Source organism: Podarcis raffonei, chromosome 8 (genome assembly GCF_027172205.1).
Source record: "Podarcis raffonei isolate rPodRaf1 chromosome 8, rPodRaf1.pri, whole genome shotgun sequence".
Taxonomy (NCBI): domain Eukaryota; kingdom Metazoa; phylum Chordata; class Lepidosauria; order Squamata; family Lacertidae; genus Podarcis; species Podarcis raffonei.
The window spans coordinates 62,547,652-62,571,985 of NC_070609.1; the positions used below are offsets into that span (position 1 = coordinate 62,547,652).

General features: G+C 46.9%; 1 protein-coding gene across 8 annotated transcripts in view; it reads right to left on the reverse strand.

Moving 5' to 3' along the window:
- SLC7A10 (solute carrier family 7 member 10) overlaps positions 1-17,354 on the reverse strand; it is a 43,147-nt gene extending 25,793 nt beyond the window's left edge. For 3 of the 8 annotated variants that reach the window (XM_053400330.1, XM_053400328.1, XM_053400331.1), the window contains exon 1: positions 17,043-17,353. In XM_053400330.1, the coding sequence (XP_053256305.1) occupies positions 17,043-17,286 (244 nt within the window). In that variant the 5' untranslated portion in view covers positions 17,287-17,353. Of the gene's footprint in view, positions 1-17,042 lie in introns of all 8 variants that reach the window. The other 5 variants (XM_053400335.1, XM_053400334.1, XM_053400333.1 and 2 more) reach the window with 4 other exon arrangements.
- Between the last annotated feature and the right edge of the window lie 6,980 nt (positions 17,355-24,334).

Sequence of the window (24,334 nt, forward strand, 5' to 3'; positions counted from 1 at the left end):
TAGGAATTTCTAATCGCATTATGTTATGACCAAACTTTAAAGATTTTTAAAAATTGGTTTTAAGATTTATTTATTTTTAATACAAAAACGTTATTCTTTAAACTGCCACTGAGTTGTAAAGAAGTTATTTGGCTGCAGGGGAGAAATGCATTTTCTTTATTAAAACACACACACACACACACACACACACACACACACACACACCTACAACTGAGCCTTTAATGATTTCGCTGATGTGATTTTTATGTAGAAGTTTTCTGAAAACAAAAGCCTGGAAAGGGTGTATGAGAAATCCACGCGTTCCCCTCCCCCACCTCCGCAATCCCACAGTATTGCAAGGCATCACCTCATGGATCAGGCTGATCAACTTGTTGCCCCTGCTGAGGATTATAATGAAATGTCTTGGAACTGAAGAACCTGGAACCCCAGATATAGAGGACAGAGGCGTCTTTCCCATAGGGCTTAGTGGTTCGTTGCGCCAGGGAGCTGGCCTCTCAGGGGCGCCCCAGAGAGTGGGGGAGATGCGCAGCTTTGCGGGCGGCCTCCCCTTTCCCTGCACCCGCCAGCTGCGCCTTGCCAACCATATGGCTGGCGGGTATGCAGCTTCCTTCCCAAACCTCTGCGGGAGGAGAGCGATCCCTGCAGAAGCTTAGGATGGAAGCTGCGCCCCACCAACTATATGGCTGGCTGGCGTGCAGCGCGCGCTCTCTCTCTCTCTCCCTCGTCCACCTGCCCTGTGGGAAGAGGGAGGAGGGCAATTCAAGTGGGAAGGAAGAAGAAGATGAAGAGAGTCACCCCCCCCATTTGCCCCCTATCTAGCCCGAGCCGTGAGTAGCAGCACCTGCTGCCCTGGTTTCTCTCTCTCTCCCTGGAATCGTGCCCTGTGTTTAATGTTATGGGCAACTCTATCCCAGGGAAGGGAAGCCTCCTCCCTCCGCTCTTCTTCTTCTTCTTCTTCTTCTTCTTCTTCTTCTTCTTCTTCTTCTTCTTCTTCTTCTTCTTCTTCTCCGGCCACCCCACCCCACCCCACCAACAAGGTCCCTAGGGGTTGTAAAGCACACCAGACCATTTAGCACCGACCCCATTCATTCCAGCAGCTGGGCATCACCCACTCACTCCAAGCCCTACAAAAAATATCATCACCATTATTATTATTATTATTATTATTATTATTATTATTATTAATAGTACTAGTACTAATACTAGTACTACTACTGCCCTCCACCCATAGATATCAGGGCAGCTCACAGCCAGAAACTACGGTACTAAGCACATGCTAAAAACTAGAACAAAGGCAAACCAAACCAAGCCAGCAACGCTCCATCTCCCTTATTTGTAAAACAAGCCTGTTAATTGCCTATCCAACAAAAATAAAAGGCACTGAAGGTTTTTGAGATCAATGCAAGCTAAAAAGCATTGCAGGGGGTTGGGCTAGATGACCCGCTGGGTCCCTTCCAATTCTACGCTTTTCTGAAAAACACACACGCATGGTCCCTCTGCAGTCCTCGCCCCAAGCAACTGTGTGTGAGGCTTGCTCCCCAGAAAGTGTGCCTTGTCTTGCTACCTGTGGTTTTTGGTCTCTCGTCAGCCCCCTCCCCCCAATCTATTCATATTCCTTTCTCCCTAATCTCCAATATTAGATTTTCCTCTGGTTGAGACTTAAAAGAGAAAGCCCTAATTCCCAACTGTGCTTCTTGCTGCAGTCCTACTGTCTACTCAGAAGTAAGGTCCTATTAGATTCAGCAGGGCTTACTCTCAGGTAAGTGCAGTTAGGACTGCAGCCTTTGCAACCCAAGTATTGGGTCCTTTTTAGGTTCAGGATGTCACTGTTTTACACCCACCCCCATCCCACCCCCCACAATATTTGAAAGCGTCAGCTTTGCGCTTAAACACAAATTGGCCGGGAACTTCACTGTCTGTGTCTTTATTAATTTATTTAAAGAACAACAAACTGGTGATTGCTTTAACTTTTTGATATGTGGTGATTTGAATCATGAGGATGAATTAGAAGAACTGCTGAGTCTTGAATGAGTCTTGCTTTGGAATTGAGGACTTCATTGGATTTTCTTCTGCCTTTTCATTTTATTCTCATTTGTTCTAAGCCAGGGCTTGTTAGAGACAATGTGTAAGCATGGTGTCAGCTCTCTAAAAAAAAGGTCAACAATTTTGGGGTGTCCCCCCCCCTTATAAAAGGTTGACAACTCTGGGAAACCGGGGGGGGGTGCTGAAGGGATCTTAGCACCACAGCTCCAGATATGCTTAAGACGGCCCTGATAGAGGAGCAAAACTACTCCAGGGTCAGTATCTTTCCGGTGGGGGCCTGCTGGAGAACACAGGGGCCCACAGACTACATTACAGTGAGCCTCAGTGCCACAACCTACCTAGCCCTTGACTGCCTTTGGGTTGGAACAATGGCGTGTGTGCTGAGGGAAGGAAGCGAGGACCTCTTTCTCCAAGGTGAGAGGGCCAGGTGAACTGCAGTGCAACGTTAGAAAGAGGCAGAAGGTTAATATTTTTTTAAATGGTGAAAGGAGAATAGAAAGGAACGCACAGGGAAGCTGTTCTGGGAGGAAATGCAAGTAAAAGGAAGGATTAAAGAAACTGGCAATTGCGGGAGGAGTTAGAAGTTTGCTGTGAATGGGAGAAGAAATTACAAGAGATGAGGAAAAGAAAAGAAGTTTGACAAGCCTGGAAGAGGAGGAGAAAGCGTTCACAGTAAAAGCCCCCTAGATCAGCAAATCCCTCCTGTAATGGGGAGAAGAGTCAACATTCTTCCAGAGCTAATGTCTGTATTGGAACTGAGGAGAGATGAAGAAGGAGCCCCTTGTGAGAAGGAAAATGAGGTGGCAGAGAATTTAGCAGTGGTATGGAAAAGGCACCCACTAGATCTGCTTGCCAAGCAGAGGATCTCTTAGCAGTGAAAAGATGCACAACTCGCCTGCGTTAAGTGACCTGTGGTCTGCGCTTTGCTTACAAAGCGAAGATGCACCTTCCTGAGCAAGGCGAGTCCCAGAATTCCTTGCAAGAATCCCAGCAAGCACTAGGGCACTGGCTCCCAAAATCAGTGGCACCACCCCCTGGGGGCACTGGGAACAGCCGAGTGGCAAATCACCATCAGACTTCAAAAAGCTGGTATCGCTGGATCAAGTTCCTCAGTTTCATTGAATTACTCAAACTAAAGAGTTTTAAATGGATTTGGAACAAATGTGCAATTATTTGTTACTGTTTTGAATTAATTGTGTCTTTATGTTCCTTATTGGGTCATGCAAACCATTCTTGTGAATAATGCTTTTTTAAAAATATGAGGTAGGTGGCCCAGGGGCTGAGTTTATGGAACGGGGAGGGCTGAGTTTATGGAACGGGGAGGACAGGGCCCCCCCAAAGTTTGAGAACCACTGCACTAGGTGGTCTCCTAGCAGAGCATAATTTACCTTCTGCCTGACCTTGTTGTACCAGGAACTATGGCTGTCTTTGGCAGCTGGGCATCCTATTCAGTGTTCCGTTCCATGCTTGTCTGTTCTGATTTTTTCCTCCCTTCAGACAAAACTTCCTCCCAGTCCTCTGCCTTTCTTCCCTTCCTGACATCCTGCTCCTTCTGTCTTGCCAGTGTGAGGTGATGCGGCTTGCATTTCATTAGGTGAAATCGAAGCCTCGCACAGCCAGACGGAGGAGAATCTCCTCGCCACACTCTGGGGTGTTATGCAAGGGAGCTCAATCGGCAAAAGCAAATCTGCGCAGAGGGAGAAGGAATCTGGGCTCAAACAAACAAACAAACAAACAAACAAACAAACAATACCAGCAGAGCTCCCCCCCTCCAGATCTGGTGTCAGGTGTCTGCCAAGAAGAACCCCCTGGCAAGAAGAGTCCCCTGGACTCACTGAGGAAGAACGACTTGCCCAAAGGCCCTCTGAAAGCTGGAGCTGACCCCGAAGACTTCGCAGATGAAATGAGGGGCAGCCCTCTTCACCCCGACTCTCAGGCCAACCATCACATCCAAGAGGTTTATTGATGGCTACTAGCCACAATGGTTCACAGAAGAAGGCAGAAATGCTTCTGTGTACCCGTTGCTGGAAACCCCAGAAGAAGAGAGGGCTTTTGTGCTCGAATCCTGCTTGCTGGCTTCCCAGAAGAGGCATCTGGTTGGCCACTGTGAGAACAGGATGCTGGACTAGATGGGCCATTGACCTGATTGACTAGTTGGCTCTTCTTCTTATTGTTCCTATGTTCTTAGCCACTCACTCAGCACTGTGAAAGGTTCTTTTTCTGCCTGATGAATGTTAAAACTCATTATGGTGTATTGTAGTAGAGGAAATTGCTTGCAAAAAGGTATACATTGGTCAAAACTGTGTACAAAAAGATGTCTATCATGACACAACCCCCAATTGTCCCTATTTTCCACAGACAGTCCCAGATTTACAAAAGTCGTCCTGGTTTCTGATTTGATCCCAGAATGTCCCCCTTTTCCTTAGAATGTCCCTATTTTCATCAGAGAAATGTTGGAGGGTATGGATTTATACGACCCCCCCCAAGCCAAAGAGATAAGTAACTATACACTACAGCCTTTAGAAGACATCTGAAAGCAGTCATGTATAGGAAAGTTTTTAAAATGTTTAATGTTTTGTTATGTTTTCATATAGGCTGGAAGCCGTCCAGAGTGGTTGGGGCAATCCATTCAGATGGGTCGGGTAAAAATAATAAAATTAATTATTATAAGTATTAGTATTATGAAATAGGCCACAGGGGTCAGCAAACTTTTTCAGCAGGGGGCTGGTCCACTGCCCCTCAGACCTTGTGGGGGGGCCGGACTATATTTTTTTTTTGGGGGGGGTGAACAAATTCCTATGCCACACAAATAACCCAGAGATGCATTTTAAATAAAATCACACATTCTACTCATGTAAAAACACCAGGCAGGCCCCACAAATAACCCGGAGATGCATTTTAAATAAAAGGACACATTCTACTGTACTCATGTAAAAACACGCTGATTCCTGGTCCGTCTGCAGACCAGATTAAGAAGGCGACTGGGCCAGATCTGGCCCCCGGGCCTTAGCTTGCCTACCCATAGAATAGGGTGTCCCTATTTTCATCAGAGAGATATTGGAGGGCATGCAGTCCTGTTCCTAAACATGGTGGCAGCTTTTATGTAAGAGTAAGGAAGAAACCTTTCAGGCTAATAGCTGTGCAGACTCAACAGCAAAGCTGATCTCTCCCCGCAGGGTTCCCTGCATTTTTGAACCTTTTGCAGTATTTTCTTTTGCAATATTAATGTGTTGCTAAGGTAGCGAGTTCCTTTCGCAGCAAAGCGTAGCGCTGAAACCTCTTGGAACTTGCGGGCTCTTGGCAAAGCTGCCCCAACTGCGAATGCACATATTTAATTATAAAAAGCATATTGAAACTAGTGGCATCTCACAGTTTCATTCCCCTTTTTAAATTTGCTGGGCATGATCCAGCCAAAGTAAAGCACCTGTAACTCCCATTGATGTCAGTGGAAAAGCTTTAAGCAGGGATTTCATCCCCCATTGAAATGAATGAGGCCCAAAAGATAATGGAGGTGATCCCAGAGTCTGTCCACTGAAAGCATGAGACAGCCAAGCTCAGCCAGTATGAGCCTGGCTATGGCCTGGATAGCAGACTTGTCTCAAAAACGCTGTGTGTACCTCCTCAAGTTCTCTAAAGAAAAAGCAGGATAGAAATGAAATAAAACCAGCAGTTCTTAACTTTATCTTGATCATGCCCACTCTTTTAAATTTGGCAGCTACCTGTTCTGATCCCAATACAATTTATGCAATGAAATCACAGCATTCATTAAGAAGCTTCTTCCTTCCTACTCTCGTTTCCTGAATTCCCATGAGCATCATAACAAGGATTCTGCAAGAAGGAAAGCTGAATCCTGTATAATTTATGTGTGTTTCCACCCTAATTTTTCATGCCATTCAGTGGCTCATTTCAGACATCATATCAAACAATGGTTTGTACTAGCCACAATTTAGAACCCAAACCATGGCTTGAGTTTCCAAACGGAGGCAAACCATGGTTTAGAGCCCCTTGTCTGCTTTCAGTTTTCATCTGTCCGGCATTCCCATCTTCAGGTGCAGAGAAATGGTTGTAACTGTGGTTTGTCAATTTAAGCATCATGCCGACAAGTGGCTAGCGAAAAACCACAAGGTCTAAACCTTCTTCATGCAATGGTTTTCAATTCTGGTTTCATGGCTAAAGCAAACTGTTACCTGTCAATGAAGATTGCACACTAAACCACAGCTAAACCTTCCTTAATCAAGGTTTGGTGTGAGGTCCAAAATTGAGCCAGAGAGCTGGAAGATTTGAGCTCTGAGTTTAGATGGAAAGGAGATCCACAAATGCCCACTTGCTTCCTTAGAATCATGTTCAGGATCATTGGTTTTGTTGCTTGCTGCAGGGAGATTAGTTTCTGGAGTACTCTGCCTTGCTAGTATATTGGTAAATCAAATATTACAAGACACCTCCAGTTGTGATACCTCCAGATGAAGGAAAGGAGAAGGCGTTTTCTACCTCACTGCCTATTCACTGCAGGCAGCACTGCTTCCATTCTGACACAGTTTGCCTTCCACACACAAAAATGTGTTACTCGCTGTCTGCTGTGGCAAAATTACGTAACTGACGCAATTTATTACATATATGATGTTAGCTGCATCATCATTAAATGTGTCTACCCCATGCCTCTTATTACAAAGGAAACACAATGCAAATAGGAAAGAAACACACTCTGTAATGTATCGTTTGCAAATGGACAGAAACAACAGCCACATTTGCTGGATTGATTTCCACCCAGGACACGTGGTATAAGTGCCCTGCTCTGCCAGGTTAAGAGTGAGGAGGAACATCCTACTATGTTGAAACCAGGGATCATAGTTTGTTGCTCCCTTGCAAGCCACATTCCGTCAGCTGGCAACAAACCTTTACTCAAGGTTGGCCAGCGATTGTGGCCTGTGAGGAAGAAACAAACCACAGTCCCTGGGTTTGATTCAATGGGAATCCAAGGCACAATGGTTGGTTTATCCCACTTGCGCCAAAGGAAGAGCAAAGCAGGCGCCATCTGGCAGCAGGGGCTAGCTTGCTGCTTCTTTACAAGAAATCACAATTTGCCGGAAAGTCTGGCTTCCTGATACCTGTGAATGCAGCCAGTGAGGGCTTCCGCACTGCTTCAAGGGAAACCTGGAGTTTTTAAGAAATGCAATTCTGCAGCTAAAACCGCATTCAACAAGTTTTCTGTGCTCCCAGGAAACACACAGCCCTGCTTCCTTCCTCAGCCAGCAGTGAGCCTTATGCAATAATCTGGCCTTGTCTTGAACTTCTGGCGTATATGGATTTCACCCTGGGAAATTCGCAGGAGCAAACAATGTACAACTATTATATTGTAACCAAGTAAATGGAACCGATAAGCCCTCAATGCCTGAAAACACCCATGGATGTTGCAGTATCTACGTGGTGACAATTTGTATTCCAGAGGAGAGGAGGCCAGAAAGTAACACTTGCAAGGGCAGCCATGATGGGTAACAACAGTTTAGCAGCTCAGATTGCACATTGCACCCAGGAAAGTCTGGTCCAAAATCTCAGGGTTTAGAAATTGTGAACATTTGTAACATAAAATTGTGATCTAAAGGGCTAGCCTTCACCTCTTAATTTCCTGGCGCAAGCAAAGCGCCCTTTGCACCAGTTTTTGTCTGCTTGACTTGTTTTGTTGTTTACATCTTATATCTGGCGCGCATGTACATACATGCAAGGAGACTGAAGCTACCTTCAGATATAATAGCAAGCCATGCATGGGCAACTTTGCAGAGAGGTCATGTGGCACAAAGAGACAGCTCCCACTCAGGAACAGCTGCGGGCAGGATTCCTGCTTTGCGGGGGGTTGGACTAGATGACCCTCGGGGTCCCTTCCAACTCTACAGTTCTATGATTCTATGACTCTTTCAGATTTGCAGTTCCCTTCATTGCTTCTCCCTTGCGTCACATGCAAGGGGTTGGAATGAGAAACATTCACAGTTAGCATCCGAGCACAGCAAACAATGGTTTGCTAAGGCTGCTGCATGCCTTTAAACTAGGACCACAAACTAGGACCAGAGGGGTGTGAGTATCAAACTGGTCCTTTTCATGCTAATTTGTTAGTCTTCAAGGCAAAGGCCACACCGGCTGCATTCAGACGTAACAACAAAGCATGGTTGCGAGACAGGCAAGTGCAAACCATAGTTTGCCTGTTTGGATAAGGGGAGGAGGCAGGCAGGTGGACATGAGCCTCAGACTCATGTCCACCTGTGTTAAAACTAGGGTGTGGTCCAACTGCAGCAAATATATTATATTTTCCCATCTTTCCTAACCTCCATGGCAATTTATTTATTTATCTGTTGCATTTAAATCCTTCCATTTCCTCCAAGGTGTTCATGATGGCGTATATTGTCCTCCTCCTCATTTAATCTCCACAATAACCCTGCCAGGTAGGTTAGGTTAGGCTGAGAGGCAGTGACTGGCCCCTGAGGTCACACCAAGGTCTTCACAACTGTGGAGAGATTTGAACCCTGTTCTCCTGGGTTCAACACTCTAACCACCACACCACGTTTGCATTCAGCGTTAGAACGGGGGCCCCAAGTGTATGCACTCCCTTTCATTTCAGCATCTATAAAGGAGAATATTGCCCTGTGTTGCCTCTTACTCCTTTCCTGAATCCCTGAAAATGGGCAAGTGAGATTGAAGCACAGAACGTGGTCCTGAACGTGTATACTGACTTTGAGCTCGATGTCTCAGCGCTCGAGGCAGGGAGCACGCTGGGTTGTATTTGTGTTTTCTGCCCAGCCCCAACTTGAAAAGGAGTTGCAGGGATCAAGCTGGTGTTTGAACTTGAAAGGCAATGCAGTATAGTGGTTAGAGCATTGGGCAAGGACCAGGTGAAGACTAGGGTTCAAATCTCCCCACAGGTGCCCTTTGGCTAGTCATTCTTTCTCAGCCTAACCTACTGCACAGGGTTACTGGCATGTACTATGGAGAGGGGCCACTTTGAGCTCCTTGGTGGATTATAAAAGCAATTATTAAGTAAAAGTAATGGCATGTAAATAAATAAATAAATTGTGGTCTTATCCTCTCAACAAGAGCAGCAAATTTCTTTCCAGTTTCTCAGAGCTATCATGCTATGAATAATTTACAAGCCTAATCTACCTTGCGGGGTTGTTTTGGGGATTAAAGGAGGAAGGGGATAAATATACATTCCTTGGGGGAAAATGTGGTGCATACAGTGGTACCTCAGGTTACATACGCTTCAGGTTACATACGCTTCAGGTTACAGACTCCGCTAACCCAGAAATAGTGCTTCAGGTTAAGAACTTTGCTTCAGGATGAGAACAGAAATCGTGCTCCAGTGGCACAGCGACAGCGGGAGGCCCCATTAGCTAAAGTGGTGCTTCAGGTTAAGAACAGTTTCAGGTTAAGTACGGACCTCTGGAACGAAGTAAGTACTTAACCTGAGGTACCACTGTATATGCAATGAATAAATAAAAGTAATAAATGAGCAGAATGCAAAGCAACCAAGTTATCCCGAAGGCCTCACTTATAAAAGGCCAGAACTGACCAGTGAAAAGGTCAGCTCATTGATTAGTTGTCCATTCAATATTGATGCGTATTTTCATTATTGGATTCTATAGACAAAACATTAGGACGTACTGTAATCTTTTCATCACGTGTTTAATATTCTTGTACTATTTAAGCACAACACACAAACATGGCTATGGGCGTTTGTTGGAATGGGGGTCACTCAGTGACAGAGCACCTGCTATTCACCTAAATTCAATTCCCAATAGCAGTATCACCAGGCGGGGCTGGGAGACAGCCCCTGCTGAGACCCTGGAGAGCCATTGCTGCCAGTCAGTGTAATAATAATAATAATAATAATAATAATAATAATAATAATAATAATTATTATTATTATTATTATTATTATTATTATTATTATTTATACCCCACCCATCTGGCTGAGTTTCCCCAGCCACTCTGGGCGGCTCCCAATTGAGTGTTAAAAACAATACAGCTAGATGGACCAATGGTCTGATTTGGTGTAAGGCATCTTCCTACGTTTCATGCTCTACCCCCAAGAAAGAAAAATATAGAGACGCTTTCACCACACAAGAAAAGGGACTTCAAAACAGCTTCGTCTCCATTAGAAGTCATGGATGTTGGATGTGGAAGACATGTTAAGAGGTTGCTGTACACAAAGCAAAACTACTTTGAATATGGAATCAAGTATGGAATCAAAAGCAGGGAAAAGCAAGCTATGGCTGCTTTTGCCAATCTAGTGCTGTCCAGATGTTTTGGACTACAACTCCCATCAGCCCCAGCCATCAATAAAATTGCAAAGTGGAACCCGATGCGTACAGAGCAGGGGGGAGAGGATCGCAGGGGCCTGTACGACAAAGAATTCTGAAAAGCGGGGGAAGCCAGTCACTTGGAGAGAGCCCCATGTACATACCACAGGGTTTGGTTCATGCTTGGTTGGAAGTAGGGACTGCTCTCACAATCCCTATGAACATCCACTGAAAAAGCGAAAAGAACTCATGCTCTGTCACGTACAGGCAAATTGCAGTGTGCCAGCAGACCAGCATCACCAACTAGGCTTGGCGGGAGTGTGTGTGTGTGTGTCTTCAAACCATGGTTTGTGATAATGATGGTTTAGTTTAATGTCATAAAAACAGAAGAAGAGCCTGCTGGGTTGTGCTAATGGCCAGCATCCTGTTCTCGCAGTGGGAAACCAGCAAGCAAGATTCGAGCACAAGAGGCCTCTCCCCTCCTGTGATTTCCAGCAACCGAATCTCCCCAACACTCAGCTTCATTAGATGTGCAAATTGGCAAACCAAAATTATGGTGGTTGTTTCCCCTCCAAGAGGCTTGCCTGTGTTATAGGAACGGAATTGCTGAGCGGATGGGGAATCAAAGGAGACAAGAAACTCTCAACCATGTATGTTTGGAACCTCAAGTCATGGCTTGCTTGGGTTCTAAACTATGGTTAGAGCAAACTGTGGTTTAGTGTGATATATGAACCGAGTCTATCTGAGCTAGATTTTCACTGCATTGCACAAGTGATGGCAAGTTCACACAGCTGTAAGCTGTCCTACAAAAATGCTCTTGAAAGTCATCTAGATCGTTACACTGTTTGTTGTCGATGTTTTCTTTTATGAACAAACTTTTTTAAAAATGCAAAAATCCATATCTCATTGGTTCCCTTTTTGGAAAAAAATAGGAAACAGTCTTAAAATGAAGGGGTGGGTATGTCAGTATTATTACTGTATTCCCATTTTGCTGTGTTTCTGGAGAGGGAGGTGAAACTGAGAGATTCTGGCATGCACCGAGTCACCTCCTAAGTCCATATTTGAGGCACAATTTAGCTCAGAGCCTTGCTGGGCTATACAGCTTACGCTTGTAACCACTATGCTCTGTCGAGCTCTCAAGAAAAACGCCTCTGTCAGAAAAGATGCCTGGCTTCCCTGCGACAGAAAGGTAGCAAATTGTGCTCTTATTTATTCCTTCAGTTGCCTCCATTAAATAGTAAGCCAGGAAGCAGGGTTCGTCGGATTTCCCTCCCTCTTTTCTGACGTGCCTGCTAATAATATTGTTATTCGAATCAAAGCATTGTAGTGTTGGAAGGGACCCCAAGGGTCATCTAGCCCAACCCACTGCAATCCAGGAATGAAAAACAAATGCATCCGTGGCAGACAGCCATCTTTATTAATCATAATACTAATATCACACACATCTCCACACATCACCTTGGGTTGCCCTCGGTTTCCCCCATGCAAAATATCTCCATACCCTGACACAGCGGTGTTAACTATATTTTGAATGAACAACAAAAAAGGGGGTCATAATTAATATTCCCAGGACTGAATGCCATTGTGTCCCACAAAGAGGAAGAGGAAAGTGACATGGGCAGGTCAACCTGTTCCTCACCATCAGAAACCACTTCATTCTTCCCCTGAATATGTTGGTGGCTACTCCATTCTCCCTCCCTCCCCTTGGTTTTGTACCCAGGATGAGGGTCTTTGATGTTGGACGAAGATCAGCTGTGGCAGGAAGGCACATGGATGGACAAGAAAAATGGTTTTCTGTGTCCTCCAGGGACTCAATTAGGAAAATGGTGATGTATGTTGGTTTGTTTTCCCCCTTTCCCCTTGCCAGGAAACTCTTAATTAGAGCTCCTTGTTCTTTTCCTTTCTGTGTGGCTCGTTTTGGGACCTCAGAGGTGAGCTGCTAGTCAGGAAGGTTTTCGCGAGGGTGTCTTTCAAGGGAGCAGCGGCAGCTCCTTGCAAGAGATAGGAAAGATTCTCCCCCTGCATTTCAGTTCCAACTTCTCAGCACAGACACATTCTGGTCTGCAGTTTTGACTGACGTACCCATTTTTGCAAGCAACACCCCTTCTTAGAATGCATCTTTCTAATTTATTTCCACAGCCTGACTGTGTTTTGGTTCTCATGTGGCTTTCCTAGATATGCTGTTCAAAGCAAACTGAATCAAAATCTCTGCCCCATCCCCACCTCTGCTAGAAACCCCAGGAAGCTCCTGTCACTCAAAGAGATGGCAGTGATGGTGATGATTCCTATTCCTGATAGGCCCCAGTCCTGTTGTTAATTTCCCTCCCTCGGATGATGCAGAAGCTCTGCTTTCCCTAAGCTGCTGCTTAAAAGCTTTTGGTCCTAATGGGAGCAAAAAAGGACGTTTTAAGAAAAAGGACGTTTTAAGGATGAGAGGATATGCTAAAGACTCGGAGACTTGGCAAACCCTGAACCACATCCAGCCACAGCTCAGCCTATGCAGTCCACAACAGTGGGCAATTCAGCTGTCAACCCATGTGAAGCAATCACATGACCCAGACCACACTCTCCTGGGTCTGCATGTTACAGGTAGGGTTCCCAAATGACCAAGGCCTGGACTGTTCCTGGGTCTCTTCTGCTTTTAAGAGTATGGTATATCATCATCAGTGGATGATCTGAGAAATGAGACACTGGAACTTCTCACAGAACAGAGGGAGAGACCAGCTCACTCCAGATGTTTCGTGGCATGTGAATGAATGTTGTGTTTACACAACCCTCCCTTATACACTCTGACATCTTTCCTTCCCAGTGTGTGGGAACCGTGCCACATATGATCCGGAAAAGCTATGGTCTGCAGAAAACATGAGTTTCCCCACAAACCATGCAATGTCTGCTTTCGATGTATCAGAAAACAGAGCTTTTGCTGCCGACACAAGCCCTATGAGGACTCAGTTCAGAACACGCCCACAGAACTTATGCATCCTCAAAGAGCGGGAAGGCATTGCCACAACAGAGAGCAAAACAGGCCAACTTGCATAAAATTTCCATATACTCTGGAGCAGGGCCTTTTCGGTGGCAGCACCCCAGTTGTGCAGCTCCCTCGCCTCGGAGGCACGAGGGGCCACAGCACTGATAGGCTTCCAGCACACAGCAAAGACTCCTTTGGTCTCCTGAACTTTTAGAGGACACATTTGGTTTAAATTCCACCCCCGCCCCCAGGCTCTGACCAAGCAGGAACGGTAGGCCCACCTGTCAGAGATCTTAATCTAGTATCACCCATCACTTTGCAAACTCCTTTCCAAACCAGCAGTTAAGCTATATCCACCCTGGCAGCTTAAAACACAGCAAAGTCCTTTTCCCTCCCCCTGCACTTCAAGTCTCCTTTGCGCACCAGAGAATCCTCCTTTGATGCAAATTACCTGACTCCTTTCCCCATACCTGCAACAACCCTCACAAACTCCGATTCAAGGAAGCCATCATCTGCACATGCTCAACAACTGTCCAAACTGTGCGCACCTCAGCTTAACCACAGTGTGTGTTTTCAAATTGGACGGAAGCTGGTTTGAGGGGAAACAAATCCATCAGGAGTATTCCTCAAGAAACTACAGATTGTCTATGGATTCTGGCTAGCACCCATGGGTCTTCAGCTTCATGCAGCAGCGGTGGGAGTGTACTGGAGCCAGGGCAATGGTCCTGCATGCAAGTCTATATTGTTGGGGCATATATCCAGGGACGCCTGGGAGAGACTCCTTGCCCGAAACTCTGGAGAGCTGCTGCCAGCCAGTGTAGACAATACAGCACTAGATGGACCAACGATCTTGACTCAGTGTAAGGCAGCTTCCTATCCCCCACCCCCCATTTCCTCCAAAAGAGCCCTATGAGGCAGGTTGGGCTGAGAGAGTGTGACTGGCCCTCAATGTCACCCAGTGAGTTTTGTGGCCTAGCAGGGCTCTGAGCATGGGTCTCCCCGGTCCTAATGCACGACTCTTCTCCATTACACCACACTGTCCTTGTTGCAAGTTCAGGAGACCATTGCAAGGAGGCTATTGCAAGGAGTTTGGGATCTGAGGGTGGGGGGCTTGCTCCCTTCTCCACGCTCTGGGCCCAAACCCATAATGGACCAGCTTCATCTTGGATGCAGCTGCTCCTGGGTTGAAAACAAACCCACGCAGACTGATCCCCATCCAGTCTTTGGCCACAGGTGGGAAGGACCAAGCTCAGTGGTTGAATTATGGAATCATAGCATTGTAGAGATGGGAAGGACCCTGAGGATCATCTATTCCAATGGCCTGAAATACAGGAATCACAACTTATGCATCCCTGACTGATGGCCACCAGACCTCTATTCAAAAACCTGCAATGAAGGAGTCCGTTCCACTGTCAAACAGCTCTTACTATCAGAAAGTTCTCCTTAAGGTTTTGTCGCAATCTCCTTTCTCGTTGTTTGAATCCGTTCATGGTCCTACCCTCTGGAGCAGCAGAAAACAAGCTTGCTCTATCTTCCATGTGACAGCCCTTTGGATATTTGAAGCCGGCTATCATGCCAACCTCTCTCTGCCTCTTCTTTTCCAGGCTAAATCTATCCCACATCCTCAACTGTCCCTCATAAGGCTTGGTTTCCAGACCCTTTTATCCTTTGCTCAGCGGGAAGAAGGTCCCTGGCCAGTGATGGGGAAAGAGAAAAGCCCGTGACTGAGACCCCGGAAAGTCACTGCCAGTCAGAGTGGACAATACTGTGCTGGAATCTTGTTAAAACGGAAAGGGGTCAAACCATCTCAAGAGGCAGGGACCCCCAAATTCAGCCCTCCAGATGTTTTGGGACTACAGTTTCCATCATCCCTGACCACTGGTCCTGGTAGCTAGGGATGATGGGAGTTGTAGTCCCAAAACATCTGGAGGGCTGAGTTTGGTGTTGAAATTTTGGGAGGCTAGATAGTTGCAATGGAACGGTCTCGGGGGTGGGGGTGCATGTTTTTATTTTTTATTATTCTTACTTTGTTAAAATAAAAATAAAATTCACGAGGGGAAAAAACTGTACTGGAATCTGACTTGAGACAAAGCTGCTTCCGATGTCCAATGTTTGGCTTTGGACCTGAGCTTGCAGCTGGCTGAGAGGACTCATCAGAGAGCCTGGCATGGTGCCCCCAGAGCCCTTTGGACTGGGTCTCTCTTGGATCCCAGCACCTAGTGGACGAAGAATTGAGGGGGGATGGGGAGAAAAGGGGGGGATGGACCTATCTCCTCCTCGTCCCATTCCTCAAAGGCCCCCACTTGCAAAGGAGCCAGCTCCTAGGAGCCGAGGTCCCTTCTGCTTCCCACAATATAATATTTGAGGGGGCCAGGGGTCCCCCAAAGTTGATAGGCATTGTCATTCAAATGGGGTTTGTGTGTGCTACATCTTGTGATCGATTATGTGGGGCAAGTCACTCGGACACTTACCTGGGCCCCCCCCCCCAATATTTTATCCAAGTTAGCACCCCTGCCCACTTCTCCAGTAGTATTGAGTTATATTAAAATGGGGGGATTTGAATAGATTTAAAATTATAAGCTGTGGTGTTTTGTTTTTAAATCTGTTTTGATACACATACTAGAAGAGAAGCCAGTTTGGGATCCTGGTGTATTTCTTGAAGTCCTGTCCTATCTTTTGGATGTGGTAGAGGGAGGTGCCTGGCATCTCAACAAAAACAGCTGGATTTTCCTTTTTCTGGGACACCAAAGTTCCCACAACGGCCAGCATCCCTCAGGGCCAAACCACAGGTTAAAGAGAATGCAAAAATTCAGGATTATTTTTATATTTTAAAAAGCAAATAGCTGGAGGTGTGTGGTAATTAATAGGATGAGGGCACACAATGAGGGAGGATTTAACCCTTTTCTTCCCTGCTGTGGTCCTGGGCTTGGGGGGGGGGGCGATATATACTGAATGTGGCATTTTCTTTTGGGATGGGATGGGGGATTTCTTCTTAATGCAGGTGGACCAGTAATGCACATTAGTAGGGCGCACTTGCTCACAGGTGATAAAAGTGCACAGGACAATGCACTTTGTCACTTGGACATTTTCAAAACCGGATCTCCAAAGAGGCAGTGTGGCATAGTAGTTAGAGTGTCTGACTTATTAAGGCCAAGGAGACATGGGTTCAAATCACGAGGAAGCTCACTCTTCCAAACTCAGCCTGAAGTCTTCTCCCTCCCTCTCAAACCATCTAGAAAGGGCTGTTGTAAGGACAGCATGGGGGGCGGCAGAGAAACAGAAACGAGGATGCCCCCTGAGCTTTTGGGAAGGCAAGCTGGACAAAAACCACGATCCATACGGACGGCAAAGCAGCGATTCACACGTGTCCACCAACAAAGTCCTTTGGTAGGCTACAGGTGTCACTGGCGTTTGCCGAAGCAGGTGCCCGGAATCCGCGGAAGCTTGGCACTGCCACCGACGTTACTCCAGGAAGCTCGGATCCGGTCCACATTCCCACCCCACAACGCAGGAGAAAGCGAAGGGCAGGAGAGCACCCGATCCCTACTTTGCAGGGCGGGATCCTCCGACTCCCCCCCCCCCAGCCAAACCCCCACTTTTTGAGCCAAGATAGATCTCAAGGTGGGGGGGCAGAGTTTCGAGGAGCCCCCGTCCCTCCCGCACAGACTTTCCTCGGAGTTTCTGCCCGACGCCCCCTTCCCCGGAGGCGACCCCCTTCCTCCCTCTCCCCCCACCCCAACTCTGACCTATGATGATGGCACAGGCGCTGACCAGCCCGATCTCCTTCTTGAGCGCGACCTTCTCGGCGGCGCCGGCGGGGCTGCTCGGGGGGGCGGCGCCCTCCGCCCGGCTGCCGCTCCCTCCGCCGCCGCCCTGCTGGGGGGTCTTCCCGGGGGGCTGCGGCTGCTCCTGCCGGGCGGGAGGGGCCGGCTGCTGCTGCTGCGCCGCGATGCTCTTGCGGAGGCTCCGCTGCTGGTTCTCCCCGGCCATCGCCTCGCCTCCCCCGCCGCCGCCGGAGCCCTCCGCTCTGCTCTGCCGCCCAGCTGCGGGGGAGGGGGCAACGGGGAGAGGGAGGGAGGGAGGGACGGAGGCGCATGCGCCGTGCGAGGAGAGGAGCTCGGGGCGCCCGAGGTGGCTCGGCCCGGGGATGGCGGGGGGCGGGGGAGGTCGTGGTGTTTGTAACCCACCCACCCCCTCTGATTTCCAAGTCTGCGCGTCCAGTGAGAAAGAGAGAGAAAAGGATAGACGCGTGTAGACACATTCACACGCACACGCGGACCATGAAGGCGCGTCTGGCTGCAGAGACGCTTTTTTGGGGGGGCTGTACGAGCAGCAGGGGCAGGCGAAGCAGGGGGGGCGGGGGGGGCGCTCGGCTCCGCTTGGATCCCCTCCCTCCACCGGCCTCGGCATCCCACGCCAGCCCGGGATCAGCCAGGCAAAGGGCTCCTAGGCACTCTGGCTCCCCTCAGCTCCAACCATTGGTCCTGCTGGCCTTGGGCCGGAGGAAGTTGGACTGGACTCGTGCCCGTTGGGCTTTTCGCTTAGCGGGGGTCACTTTCTATGTTTGGGGGGGGGACTCTGTTTGCCTGGGGGTGTGCTTGGTTTCTCCTTTGCTGCCCCACCTGCAGCCCCAGGAACCTCCAGAAGGGAGTTGCTGCCACGGGCATTAGGGGCATGTAGATTTTAATGAGCTAAATCGAGTGGAAGATTATGAGTCGGGAGAACGGTGTAGGAACTTGACAATTTATCTTTCGGTTGCTATTTTTTTTAATATTGTTGGATAGATTATAAATGCTGCGTTGATTGGTTAAACATATAATCATATGCACTATTGCTCTAAATGGGATGTTTGGCTTATTTTTTCAGTTGTTGCTATGTTAACAGTGCTTTATAGATTGCAATTGTTTGGCTGATGATTGTCACAATCCATTCAGACTGGTGGGGTACAAATAAATTAATAATAATAATAATAATTAATAATTCTATAGGATTCCTGGTGTATTTGTGATGTTCTATTATGTTCTAATATTTCTGTTCTCGTTTGTAAGCCGCATTGGGATTCATTTGGATGGAAAGGGGCATAGAATCATATTGATCAAATCTCTCTCGCACGCACTCGTTGAGGAGCAAAATAAAAACCCTCAAAAGCTGATCTTGGGAGCTGTCGGAAAATGAGATTTTGTTTCATTAGAGAGACAAATCCCCGAGGAAAACCCACGCACGCGTCTTCTCTCGTGGCACCAAAAAAAGACCAACAAATGACACGCTTTTGTCGCTTGCTTCAAACCCACCTGAACCTTTATGATCCTCCAACTCTACCATTCTTTTATTCTATACAAAATAAAAAAAATCCTTCCAGTAGCATCTTAGAGACCAACTAAGTTTTTTTATTGGTATGATCTTTCGTGTACACTTCTTCACATACTGTTCTCCTTGTCCCGACGGGACGGGACTTGGCCGAGCAACCTTTGCAATGCAAAGCAATGCAGACGCTGGACGCGGTCCTGATTCGGCCTTAACCTCAGATAACCGGCTCACTTGCAGAGCGCGTCAGCCCTAGATCTTCCCCTGCACCTGCCCCCAAACCTCGCAGAGCCTTTTCTTGGGGGGCGTCTGCAGTTCGGGGGGGGGATTTTTAAAAAAATGTCCCTGTGAATCAGGAGAGGTTGACTCGATAACTCACGTTCTTCTGCATTGCTCCATACCAAAGTTTCTTCTTGAACCCTGTTAGCAAAAATTTACCTGGACGATCACGGGGACAATTTGATGCTGTTCTCCTCCCTCCCTCTCTCTTTTTTTGAGGGGGTGGGGAGCTAAACAATGTGCTGCTTCCAGGGACGAATCTCAGCATCCTTGTCATTTTCCTTTTTGTGCCTGGAGTTCTGCAGCAGGAGACTGTCGCGAGTCATTTTATTGTTACGGGTCTCTCTGTTTTGTTTCGTTTGGTGTTATTTGATACTTATGAATTTTATGAAATTTTATTTCATCAAATTTATACGCTGCTTAAGTGTATAAACCCTCAAAAAACGGTTTGCAAAAGGAATAAACAATGAAATCAAATAAAGATTTACAACAATAGTTTAAAACATACAAAAAGTTAAAATACTAAAACAGGTTGAAATTCACATTTACTTTCTAAGCGTCTGGGGAGGCATGTCTGAACAGGAATGCTTTCAGCAGGGGCCAAAATATATCTGGGCAAAGTTTCTTTTTTGAATACTGGTCGTTGGATCTTAATTGATTGATTGATTGATTGATTGATTGAGAAACTTCTGCCATGACACGTTTGTTAGTCTTTTAAGGTGTCCTGAGACTCTCTCTCTCTCTCTCTCTCTCTCTCTCTCTCTCTCTCTCTCTCTCCTTAGCTGTAAGGGACTTTTGTCACAAAAGAGCAAATTTCTCCTGGCAACCTTTAGCGAGGCCCACTGGGTGCAATGGAGCTGCCTTGCTTGGGCTGTGGACACCCGGCCGCTTCCTCCACCTGCACAGCTGTCAACTTTTTTAAAGGGAATTTGACTTAAAAAGGGGAAAACTTTGACAGCTATGTCGGCGTGCTGCCGGTACTTGAAGGCGAGTGCCCGCGAGGTTAGTCGCGATCCATGCAGATCCAGTGGCCGCTTGAGAAATTCTCCCCGTCTGACGCGCTTCCCCTCCAACCAGCTCCCCTCCAACTTGAAATCCGCCGGGCGCCGGCCCTTTGCGGAGGTGTGTCCGCTTGAGATGTGTCCCTTGCGCAGGCGCAGATGACAGCTTTCTCTACACGGGAGTTTTCAGAAAACAAATCAGAGGGTGGGCATTGCAGGAAGCCTTCCAAAAAAGTGGGCCCAGCAAAGGGGAAAGGCTGCTTGGAATGGGGCAGACGGCTTTTTTTTTTTTTTGTTAGCTTCTGGCTTTGCAAAGTTCAGTTTTGATAGGCAAGACTGTAAACTGAACCCAATTTATTCCCCTCCCCACCCCTCCTTGCCCCATCGCAACTGCCCACCCCTTGCCTCCCAGCTGGAATGGGGGAGCTTCAAAAGGCAGCTGAACAGGGAGCCCCAGGGAGGAGGAGGAGGAGGAAGGTCAGGGGGGCTGGCACATGGTCTTGTTAGGATTGTCAATGGGGAGAAGGGCTTTGTGGAGAGAAACAATATTGTCCCCACAGCCAATTCTGGCTGAGTAGGGCCCCTACATTTGAAGCATCTCCAAAAAAAGAACCCTGGAAATTGTAGCTGGTTAAAGGTGCTATGAGGGGTGAACTACAGTTCTCTGGATTCCATGAGAGAAGCAGCTTGCTTTAAATGGAGGGTGTATAAGAAATGATAAAAAATAAATAAATGTATCTGCTGCTACCGATTTGCCAAGAAAAAAGGGAGAAATGTCAGCTTCCCTCCTAGCCTGCTGCTTTCCTGAATAAGCAACCTGCCCCTTCCCCCCTCCCACCTCTGCCAGCAGTAAATTCCTCTATTATTTGTAGAAAAATAAGCTCTTAAGGGGTTTAGCTTGATTACTAAGCAATGTTGGTAGGCAACCCGAAACAAGCTTTCATGTGGACTAGCAACAGGGTCGTGTTAAAGAGGAGGTTTAATTTATTTCTGCTGGCTTTTCCACAGTTGAGAAATAGTTTAGGATTTAATTGCTGATGCTGTTGCTGACTGGATTTGTGCTTTCTTTTAATCTGTTTTAGATTATTGGGTTATTTTTAAAATTGTTTTATCTTTATTTTTTTACTGAGATTATGTACTGAGAGTGTGATTGTAAATTGTCTTGAGTACCTTGGAAAAAGACTTCAGGGGGATTCAACACTAGATGATGGTTTTTCTTGGGTGTCTGAATGGTACCCCCCCCCTCTAAACAGAAACGTTCGCAATAGCAACATCTCATTGTGGAACACCACTTTCCCCTCTACCTTCGATGGGCAGGTCTGCATGTGATGGCTCAGGTGGTAAAAATGCCCCCCCAATAAAACCAAGTGGGAAATATTAGCAAGTATGCAGAAGTACATATATATATATATATATATATATATATATATATATATATATATATATCTATATATATATATCTATATATATATCTTGAGAAACCCTTCAAAAACCTTTAAGAATGTAAGAAGAGCCTTCTGGATTCTTTGGCGACTCTGCTTTCTACTTCTCTCCATTCAGAGTAACTGTCCATTTATTCCTAACCTTTGCTTCCTGCCACTTAACCAATTCCTGATCCACAAGAGGACCTCTTCTCTTATTCCTTGACTGTGAAGTTTAATCAGGAGTCTTTGCTGAGGTACTTTGTCAAAAACATTTTGGAACTTCAAGTACACCATGTCAGCTGGACCACCTCTTTCTATATGCTTGTTGACACTCTCCAAGAATTCTAATAGTTTTGTGAGGCAGGGCTTTCCTTTGCAGAAGCCGTGCTGACTCTGTTTCAGCAGGGCTTGTTCTCCTGTATGCTTGATTATTTTATCTTTAGTAATGCTTTCCACCAATAAGGGCTGAGAATGCTCTGGGGCCACATAATCCTGGCTGATTGGTCCATGACAGGTGGGGGGGGGCGAAGAACAGGACAGCTGAATGGAGCATCCTGTTGGATGGTAAAACAGGAATCTTTTCTTGCAGGACCAGATGGGCTGGATGATGATGATGATGATGATGATGATAATCATCATCATCATCATCATCATAGCAAGCCATACTCAGAAACTGGGCACCCTTAACATGCCTGCACCCCTCACAGCACACTGCCCCAAGCCCTTTCTAAGCTGCACATCATCACAAAGGCAGCAAACTTAAATAAGAAGAGCCTCTGGACCAGGCCAATGACTCATCTAGTCCAGCATCCTGTTCTCCCTGTGGCCAACTAGATGACTATGAGAAACCAGCAAGCAGGATTCAAGCACAAGAGCTCTCTCCCCTTCCTGTGGTTTCCATCAGAAGCATTGCTGTCTCTGGAGGCAGAGCATGGCCATCATGGCTAGTAGCCACTTTGTGAATTGATCAAATCCTCTTTTAAAGCCATCCAAACCATTTAAGCGTCAGACACTTATATACGACTGAATTCCCAGGCAAAGAAGGAAAGCATTTTGACTTGACATCTACATGCGGAGAGTGCAGGTGTGGAAGGAGTTCCGAAATTCAACATCACTGCATCAGGGCAGGCAAGTTTAGAGAACAGCTCTCTGTTTGATTAGCGCCCTGGGCCAAGTGTGGTTTAAATAATGTAGGAAGTATATACACAAAGTATCAAATATGGTGACAGTAATAAGAATGCAACAAAACAAGAACACCACAAACTGGCTTATAAGTATAAAACAAAATTTACTAGAATAATAACTAGGATATAGACTTGTAACCATTCAGGCAACAAACATACTAAGGTGCCATGTGCAAAACAAAGTCTGGAGATCCTGTAAACATGGGGTGGATAAATGTAAAACTGTATCTTAACAAATGGATTCAAGTTGCAAGAAATAAGATTCCGACTAACCTTCTTATGGCTGTTTGACTGTGGAAGGGGCTCGCTTGGAAGGTGGTGGACCCGCCTTCATTGGAGGTTTTTAAGCCTCTGCCACAGATGCTTTAGTTGTGATTCCTGCATTGCATGGGGTTGGACTTGATGACCCTTGGGGTCCCTTCCAACTCGACAGTTCTATGATTCTAGGGCTTGGTGCCTGCTTGGATTGGGCTGAACAGCCTCCCATCCTGCCTTTAGCAAGGCCACATGCTCAGTTAATATTTTAAATCATTTTATTATTATTTTTTAATAAAAGAAGGGGGAAAGGCCAGCATTCAGAAGGGAGAGAGAGAGAGAGAGAGAGAGAGAGAGAGAGGGAGCGCAAGAGAGAGCATCTGCTCTCCAAAGTCAGCTCTCCAGAGCAACGACTTCCTCTGGGCAGCCAAGTCCAGGCAGCCTGTGTTCCCCTTGAATGACGAAATGTTAGTAAGCAAAAAAGCCAGAGTTCTTTGCCGAGAGGGGACAGCCCCATGGCAACTGAACAGAATGGTGGGGGCAGGGGGTTGGCCCAGGGGCTCCTTTCCCAAAAAGGCTGCTGGTGGTTGCTCTTTTGAGCCTGGCTTTCTTTCACGCGTTGAAATGTACAGAAATGCATATAATACATACATAAACGGCCTTTTGGGGGCCTGCTTGTTTAATTATTAAGTCGAGTCCCCTGTCGTTTGCTGTTTCTCAGCGACTAAGGACATCGGAAGGACTCTGCTGGGTTGCAGGAAGTTGCCTTGTTCCAATCCAGGCCACGTCCGTACTACCTACACAGACTGGCAGCAGCTCCCCGGGAGACCAGGGCAGGTTCTCTCCCATTCCTAGATCAAGCCTCTGCATGCCAGGGCTAGTCGAGGCTGAGTCTGGGCCGGGAGCCTGAAGGAGACAGAGAGCCTGAATTTGCTCTCTGTACTGATTCCAGTGCTACAGCTTTGGGGACCCCCTAGAACTCTAATGGGGGAAGCAAGATCAGTTTGGGTGCTAGTACTGTGAGCCCCTCCATCCTAGGCTCAGGTCATATATATGTGTGTAAATAAAACCAAATAGCCTCAAGACATCACAGTCTCCACTGCCCCTCATTCGAAGGAAGGCGAATGCTGGGTAAGTGCAGGAGTCTCTCGCTGCTTAGAGATTGGGGTGACACATAAGAATAATAAATGTGTCTTCTAAATATAGCCAATGGCTTCAGCCTTTCCTGATCCCCTTCTTCATCCCTGATCTGAAGCTCTTCTCCTATTCCTACATTTAGCTGTGGTGATTTTATGTTGCAAATCACTCTGAGACCTGCGGGTATTTTGTTGTTGTTTAGTCGTGTGCAACTCTTTGTGACCCCGTGGACCAGAGCACGCCAGGCACTCCTGTCTTCCACTGCCTCCCGCAGTTTGGTCAAACTCATGCTGGTAGCTTCGAGAACACTGTCCAGCCATCTTGTCCTCTGTCGTCCCCTTCTTGTGCTCTCAATCTTTCCCAACATCAGGGTCTTTTCCAGGGAGTCTTCTCTTCTCATGAGGTGGCCAAAGTATTGGAGCCTCAGCTTCAGGATCTGTCCTTCCAGTGAGCA